The 7,834-nt window shown below is 34.9% G+C and overlaps 2 protein-coding genes across 6 annotated transcripts; one reads left to right on the top strand and one right to left on the bottom strand.

Moving 5' to 3' along the window:
* Positions 1-371: 371 nt before the first annotated feature.
* Positions 372-6,802, bottom strand: LOC143342970 (ecto-NOX disulfide-thiol exchanger 2). 3 transcript variants are annotated; one of them, XM_076767350.1, is made up of 11 exons: positions 6,602-6,802; positions 6,283-6,372; positions 5,864-6,125; positions 5,203-5,783; positions 4,907-5,124; positions 4,653-4,847; positions 4,333-4,516; positions 2,865-2,971; positions 1,606-1,800; positions 1,209-1,518; positions 372-1,122 (listed from the first exon to the last, which is right to left on the bottom strand). In XM_076767350.1, exons 2-11 carry the CDS (start codon positions 6,329-6,331, stop codon positions 905-907), a joined length of 2,319 nt encoding a protein of 772 aa, XP_076623465.1. In that variant the 5' UTR covers positions 6,332-6,372; positions 6,602-6,802; the 3' UTR covers positions 372-904. The 3 variants fall into 3 exon arrangements, with proteins under 3 accessions (XP_076623465.1, XP_076623463.1, XP_076623464.1); XM_076767348.1 differs by having other exon boundaries at positions 6,642-6,802; XM_076767349.1 differs by lacking the exon at positions 6,602-6,802 and having other exon boundaries at positions 6,283-6,419.
* Positions 2,252-7,770, top strand: LOC143342982 (N-acetyltransferase 9-like protein). Of its 3 annotated transcripts, XM_076767375.1 has the most exons (7): positions 2,252-2,266; positions 6,024-6,131; positions 6,782-6,891; positions 6,953-7,009; positions 7,078-7,218; positions 7,297-7,391; positions 7,464-7,770. In XM_076767375.1, exons 3-7 carry the CDS (start codon positions 6,795-6,797, stop codon positions 7,599-7,601), a joined length of 528 nt encoding a protein of 175 aa, XP_076623490.1. In that variant the 5' UTR covers positions 2,252-2,266; positions 6,024-6,131; positions 6,782-6,794; the 3' UTR covers positions 7,602-7,770. The 3 variants fall into 3 exon arrangements, with proteins under 3 accessions (XP_076623490.1, XP_076623488.1, XP_076623489.1); XM_076767373.1 differs by lacking the exons at positions 2,252-2,266; positions 6,024-6,131 and adding an exon at positions 6,406-6,626; XM_076767374.1 differs by lacking the exons at positions 2,252-2,266; positions 6,024-6,131 and adding an exon at positions 6,590-6,716.
* Positions 7,771-7,834: the final 64 nt, after the last annotated feature.

Here is a 7,834-nt window from a genome sequence, read left to right as displayed (position 1 = left end):
ACCGAAAATAATTTTTCCAAAACGATTTGAAATTCTTTTTCTTCGGTCGAAAAATTTCACACCTTCTCGAATTTTTTTCTCGAAAGTGCGTAGGAATTCGGGGGTACGTGTAATGACCAAAAATGATTGTAATTGACTCCTGCAACGGAAAATAATTTTTTCAGAGTGATTTAAAATTTTTTAAAATTGTAATAGTCGATAGTTTACAGTGAACCTTTCATTTGATGAGTTGTTAGTAGAGCTGTATTTATACTTTGAGCCTAGTTAAAGAAATGTATAATAGTAAATAGTAATAGTATCGCGTATGCATAACGTCAGAATAACTTTATCGGTTGTTATACGCAATTGGTTGAAATTGAATATGCAGGGAATAAAATAGGGAAAGCTGTTTATAATTTGTATATAACTAACGAATTAAGATATATATACGCATTACCTTACATAAAAATAACATTTACTAGAGAATTAATAACGCATCATCTTGACTGCCGTTCTTCATACAAATATATTACTCCTGTACACGCAAAGAGAAGAAACGTGTAAAAAATTTTATCTACTAACGGCTAATGACTTCGGTTATGTTTCTGTCGTAATTCCCCGATCGAGACATTATAAATAAATTTTAATGGCTTTTCTAAACAGATTCGGTTAGTTCTTAAAGGTATAAGATACTTATTGGAATAAGTACACTGATCGTCTTTTTGCGAAATATTTTCGAAATTAATCATTTTCTTTTACAAGTTTTCAGTTCGATGGCGACACTATCAAATAAGGACTTAACGTAAAAGTAAGTATCACAATAAATATCTACATGACACGAGATGCCACGACATGACAATATTATAAAATTCCTTAGCGGATTTTCTGTCGGTCTTTTCCTAGATTTAATTGGTACACTGAAATCTCAGTGACTACGATAAACGTTGAAACCCGAAAACTGCCAACGTCTTTCCATATTTGCTCCAATTCCGAATAAATCTTGTTTAAAGACTTGAGGAAATCGTTGCATTAAGGCTTCCACCTCGTTCGGTTTGATGCCTGGTTCCATCTTTTGCAAGTAGGACCATAAATAATCCACGCTTGCGCCAAACGGATGAATGTGTAAAAATGTCGCTATTAATCCTGTAACCATAAAGAAATTATTTTATAAGAGTTCGAGGTAATATTTTAAAAAATTTGAATGTCGGATGAAATTTGTCGGGAAGTACCTATAAGCTTGGCATCCTTTTGGGTAATTTGGACGAAACTGGACGATAAAATTAATTGTTTGGGAGTTCGGGGCTCCTCGTTTATGTCATCGTCTTTGTCCAGTGTTATTATCTCGCTCTCTCTAGGTTCTTCCTTTCTCGTGGCATTTAACTTTACAGTCAAATCCTTTATTTTCTGATCATCTTGAGCCTGCTGCTTCCTCGATTGCATTAATTGCTCCTGCATACCTTTCAAAGTTTGTTGCAACATTTTCATCTGTTTATCCTTCGCGTCTATGTCGCTTTTCGTCTCAGACTTTAGTAGATCCACCTGCGAAACGCAATCTCTGCCTTTCACAATAATCCTCCTATGTATGAAAATAATTTAACAGCATATTGACAAGACATTGTTACACACTTCGTTTTTATACGCCTCCAACTGACAGCGAAGACTATCGTTCTCTTCCTTCAAAGCTTGCAATCTCTCAGAATCGTCGTGTACATCCGATTGATTCCGTACTTTTTTACGTTGCGGTTCCTCCTCCGAATCGGACACTTCCATTTCCCCTTCACCTTCCATTAAAGTTTCTTCCAGTTGCACCGCTTTGATCTCCTGTTGTGGTGACAAATTATTATCGAGTTCATTTCAATTCAAATGTAGCGATAGACATAACACCAAAAACATGCCATATATACGTATATGTATGTACACGTGTGTGTATTTTATATGCGATGCGTCACGAGTTGTAGAATTTATCTCAAAACTAGATCTTGGATAGGACACAACGACCGTTTTTCGTAACGTGATATGTAAAAAGTGTATTTCTAACAATTATATAAATGTTTACATTCAGTGTTGCACTCGTAATTGCGCCTGTTGCTAAGGCACACTTGCCACGGAATTTTCTGAAAATTATAGTTTTTAAAAAATGATGTATACGCCTACAGAAAGTTAAATAGAAATAAATAATATCGTACAATTTGAATCGTGTAAGAAATTTAACGATGATCGCATTGATAATTTTTTAAAAAACATCCCACATAAAAATTACGTTTTGTATATGTGTTCCTTTTATAATGTGAGTATGTTTTCGAAGTGCAAAAATTAATATGTTTACGCTAAGTAATAATGTTAAAATAATTTTGGCCACCCCCTCCCCCCCGCCCCGGACTCTCTTTCACACATACACACACTCTCGATCTCGATCTCGATCTCGATCTCGCTCTCTTTCTGCTGCTGTCTCTTTAGACGCGCGCACGTTATTGCGAGAAATCGGTTTTATACGATTAAAACTTGCATTTTATCTTAGAATTATTTGAATCCATGACTGAGTTAATTACCTGTTTGCTCCGATCTGCGGTACCTGTTCAATTTGAATTAGCAAAACTACTCATTACCTTTCACGTCCCAATACTCCAAACAAAGTTTAAACATTAATCAAACAGAGAAAGCGTATGTGTCTGACCAGATTTGAAGACGTTTATACTCTTCGATCACTTACCTTCTTCTCGAAAAAAAGATATTGCAAAACGCGTGTGCGTAGCATATAGATGTACGTGCAATCGCATAAAGAAGCACTTTGTGACTCGTAAGACTTTGCCGGTGATTACTGTTGTCTAATCATAAAGAAAGTAACGTATTGGACACGCTACTGGCGTGGAAATGCACATACATACCGAGGATTGTTTCTTCCACATTTCGATGTTCTTCCGTTGAGCCTTTGTGAAGTGATCCCAGACCTTCTTGTGGCTGGCCGCAGTAAAGACGCGTTCAATCTGACTGACTGTTGGTGACATGGTCGCATGTTGCATACAAAAACACAACAAATCTTCTGTTGTATACCCTGCTTTAAACTCTACGTTCGTTTTGGTCTAATATGTTACTCGTTAATAATCATCTAAACACTCATAAATACATTCTTTGCAATATGCTCAGTGTCAGTGCTGTTCCCGAAATCGTTCCTGTATCATTCAGATTCGAACGTTTCCTTTGCACGCGTATTTCGAAAATTACCCTGGTACCTATTACTATTCGATCGTATACAAGTCTGCTAGGTATCGTGCTAAGTAATGGTGTCATCGAGTTACTTATCCGAATATAACGATTTCAAAAACTGCTTTCACCATATTGAGGATCCTTTTCGAGGTCTTGCAACTTGGCTGCCAATCAGTCTTTTCAATATGTCATAATCTGTGTTTATTTTCCTTGGAAAATGAACACTATTTGCCTAACAACTTACAACATGTAGAGCCTTCCGACGTTATGGATGATTTTAAGCTACGATTTCATTAACAATCTTTACATAAAGTAAAAGAAAATGGTTTAAATTGCTCGTAAAAATTTTGTTATTATAGCTTTATCGATTAATAAACTAATTATATTGAGAATCGTAGCGTAATATCATTTTCGCAACAAATATTTTGCCCATCACCCTTAATCCTTAGCATTGCAAGCATGCAACTTTTAGGTACACTATATCTCTATAAAATGAATTTTCGTGATATTTGTGCTTTTTCGTTCAATTATTAGAGCCTAGAACCGAAAGACAGGATTTCTTCACCCACCTTATTTTTTCTCCTACTGTCTTTGATCCTTCTACCGAGTTGTCCTGATCGTGCATTGACCACAATACACTTGTTATATAATAAATTTCTTACAATACACCTGATGTTGAATTTCAATGAGGATGAAATTTTTAAGAGACTCATCGTGATTAAATGTATCGAACGGTCAACTATGTAAATTGTAACATTGAAAATGTGCTTCGATTTTGTGTATTATTCTTTAAATATCAAAATTTTTAATACCAGAAATAACGTACCTTTGTAATTACTATAACAATAAATTCTGCTTTTGTTATAGTGTGCTTAGTCTGAGAATTTACCAAGTACGAAGAATTTACCAATGAAGAACAAGAGTACGCACTCTCGTTATTGTAAGACGCGCAAAATGTAATTCTGATGTGATCGCATTTTGGCACTTGTTGTTGTATCGAATACCCAAAGGATAGCAGGATCCTTACATTATGGTAAAAAAACTTACCAGATAAAGCAATATGTGTGTAGATTTGCTCTTGTGTACACAAAAAATGTACAATGGCACAGAGCTATATTATAAAAAAAATTATGAAATACATAAACGTACATTGTATTAGGAGTCCCTGCATCCTGCCCTTCATTAATTCCTTCGCCTTCTGAAGCTCCTCTTCGTACGTCACTTTCTCCGTAAGTAATCGTCGAACGTGAGAATTTGTCGACTGAATCATCGAGTAAAATGTGTTGGCGTTGCGTTTTGTGCAGTCTCCGCGTTCTAACCATGTTACGACAACCTGAAACAATTTAACGTGACAATTTTGTTAACGGAATTTGTTTCTTTAAACTTCAAAAGTTCTACTCTCTACATATTTAAAGACATTTTCAAAATTTGAAAAACAAATATAATACAATTATATTGATGTTACTCACTTGTACCGCTTTCATAAATGTATCGTCCTGTTTAATCTTCTCGCAAATGTTTGACGCTTCGTGGTCCGTGTAATGTACCACTGGAGGAGGACTGGATGGTGCCCTTTGTCTTTCCTTTTCAACTCTTTCTCTATGGCGTTGTTCTCTCTGCAGTTGGCGTTGTCTACATTCCCATTCGTACTGGTCGTCTCTGGCCTATATTTCAATGATTATACTAATATTTTACAAACACGAAACCTATATAAATTACAAACCTGAGCAAAGTCTACGTGAAGTCTTCCAGTGTTTGCAGAATCACCGCTAGATCCTATCCTAACTCTGTATCCAGACAAATAAATGGCCAAGTCAACACTGTTTTCAAGTACAAAACGTATGTGACAAAAATTCTTTTTAGACAAACGTAATGTAGTTATTTCTCCACATCGTTCAAATATTTCTCGAATTATCGTTTCCGTAATATTTTCTGGCAAACCTACATCAAATTTATAAGACAGGATTTTTTTTGAGATACAATTTTCTATAATATACGAATAAAATAAACAGAAAATACCTCCAACAAAAATTGTTCTACATCCTGGAGGCCTTTCTCTAGTTGTCGGTGGTGGAGCATTCGGGTTTGGTGGGAACAAAGTACAACTTTTATAATGTATAATTTCTTTGGAACCTTGGGGTGTTGTAGGTGGTGGTGGTAAAGCACTACTCATAATTTGAGCCGCGTCGTTCATTATTTGTTCTGGTCCTAATATAGGAGCACTTATCATACCACCGTCGTGCGGCATTATTCCCATGCTCATAGGTCCATAGCTATGAGTGTGTCCCATATGAGGTCCAAGGGTCATTTCGCTCATCATAGGTCCCATTGGCCCTATTCTCATTACTGGATAGCCTACACTCATTCCCCAAACTCCAGTTGCTTGTTCCATTTGTGGTCCTAAATTTGGCGTACCACTGGTATTTGACGATGATGGAATTTCATTACCATTTGAATTATTATTATGACTACTATTGCTACTCATAGAATTTATATTATTCCGTTCTTCTGGTCTCCGTTCTTCTCTTCTATCTCTTTCATTCCGCTCTTCCCTTCTTTCCCTGTCCCTCTCCCTTCTATCGTTTCTTTCGCTCCTAGACCTACCTCGAACAGAACATAAAAAAAATATAATGCAAGCACAATATTACTGTAAAGTATTATCTGAAAACGAGCTGCAAACCTTCGATTATCTCGATTATCTCTATTATCCCTGTTTTCTCTGTCTCGTCTAACGTCGTTTTTTTCGTTCCTTTTATCGTTGCTATCATCCGAGGTTTCTCTAACTACCGGTGGTTGATTTTTATTTGTACTAAACTCTAAAGGGGAATCATTCATTCCAGGCAGTGGTATTGGTGGAGGTAAAGGAGGAAATCCTTGACCTGCTAGTTCCATGAAACCTTGTGGACCTGTGATCTGAGCAAGCGGTCCCATTGGTCTCATACCTAAAAGTATGTAACCTCTACAACTGCAATCGTACATTAAATTGCGATAAGATAATGGTAACATTAAACGATGCATCAAAACCATCGAATCCTTCCCTGAGCGATACAAAACATAACGAACCGATATAATATGTACGGTTATGAATTTTGAACATACCCATTGGTGGCATAGCGGCCGCTGGTACACTCGCAAAATTATAAGCCATTTTTCTTGAATAACGTTACAGTTCAACAGCTACTCCTCGTGCTACGATTACAAACAGCAAAAGCATAAAGAAAGTGAATTTACTTGCTAAGAACCCTAGATCATATCGTTGCAAACTTTGCATCCAATATGGCAGAAAGACGAATGTAACCTCTTTGACTTAAAACTTCATAGTTGGATTATTTTCTTAATAATTTCGATACTAATTGACTTTAAACTATGAAGGACAATGAATTTACTACAATTATTGGGACAAATGTGATTTTAGTACCTTATAAAGAAAAACATGTTAAAAGGCTGGTATCGTTTACCTCTTATCGATTGTCGACAACATTTTGTATTGACAAAGATATCCACCATTTTTAAAGTGTCCTACGCTTCTCCAAGTATTAAAACTTATTAAAATTTCCTGATTAATATTAGTAATTACTGAGTATTATTCTATTTTCAGGTATCATGAATGGATGAAATCAGCCGAATTAAGATACTGGACAGGCTCGGAAGTTTTAACATTAGATGAAGAATTTGAAATGCAAGAACAATGGCATCAAGATCAGGACAGTGAGTAACAGTCTGTCAGATACGTATTTACGATCCGAATATGTATTATTATTTGTTTTAGAATGTACATTTATCATTTTGGAAAAAAGCATTCTTTCTACAACCAGAAATGAGATAGGTATAAAAGATGTTAGTTTACATGCGTTGTTATTATTTTTCTTATATACTGATATCAATCAATTTTAGAAGCTATGATTGGAGATACAAATTTGTTTTTCAATGAAGTGGATCAGCCACATAGTGCAGAAATTGAAATTATGATAGCAGATGTTGCTTACAGGGGTAAGAAGAGGGGTTGGGAAGCATTAATTTTAATGTTACTTCATGGTATGTACTTTATGCTAAACTTTCCATTAATTAGCTGTCTGTTACATTTTTAAGAAAAGCATCTTTTTCTTTCATTAGGAATTAATAAATTCAATATCTCTAGATACACGGCAAAGATTAAATTTGATAATGAGAAAAGTATAAAAATGTTTGAAAAGTTAAAATTTTGTCAGGTAAATTATTAAAAATCATGTTTTGTAGAGATAACGTTACGATCAATAATAATGATTTAAACTTTGAAACAGGTAGAGAAAAGCCAAATTTTCCAAGAATACACTTTTGAGAAAGTTGTGAATCAAAAGTGGAGAGATTGGTTATATTCTGAAATTACGGGTGCCATTTGTTATAAAGTTTACAACGAAGAGGAACTGTATTGTTTGTAGTTTGTAGTTTTATTCTACCTTCTTTTTTAAACACTACACATTATTAATCCTGGATTTTAGCTATGTTAAAATCATTGTAACTTATATATGTTCCTAGAATTCACATTTCAAATAATATTTTCAATGGCACAATGAATATGTTAATAAAATTTAATTTCATTCGAAAGAACATCATTCGAACATTACATATTTCGATTTTTGTATACAACAGAAACTTGAAATTCTACAATTAA

The sequence above is a fragment of the Colletes latitarsis genome, chromosome 6 (assembly GCF_051014445.1).
Source record: "Colletes latitarsis isolate SP2378_abdomen chromosome 6, iyColLati1, whole genome shotgun sequence".
Taxonomy (NCBI): domain Eukaryota; kingdom Metazoa; phylum Arthropoda; class Insecta; order Hymenoptera; family Colletidae; genus Colletes; species Colletes latitarsis.
Note: the sequence above shows the minus strand (reverse complement) of the source record. Positions and strands in the feature narration are given on the sequence as shown.

Bases quoted from the DNA above. Each gene is read 5' to 3' on its own strand.
- LOC143342970 (XM_076767350.1), bottom strand. From the start codon at position 6,331: ATGGCTTATAATTTTGCGAGTGTACCAGCGGCCGCTATGCCACCAATG. The intron at 6,126-6,282 runs GTATGTTCAAAA...ACATACTTTTAG, and splicing joins GGCCGCTATGCCACCAATGG to GTATGAGACCAATGGGACCG. The intron at 1,123-1,208 runs GTACTTCCCGAC...TTATGGTTACAG, and splicing joins AAAGGATGCCAAGCTTATAG to GATTAATAGCGACATTTTTA.
- LOC143342982 (XM_076767373.1), top strand. From the start codon at position 6,550: ATGAAGGACAATGAATTTACTACAATTATTGGGACAAATGTGATTTTA. The intron at 6,627-6,781 runs GCTGGTATCGTT...TTCTATTTTCAG, and splicing joins AAAGAAAAACATGTTAAAAG to GTATCATGAATGGATGAAAT. The intron at 6,892-6,952 runs GTGAGTAACAGT...TATTTGTTTTAG, and splicing joins ATGGCATCAAGATCAGGACA to AATGTACATTTATCATTTTG.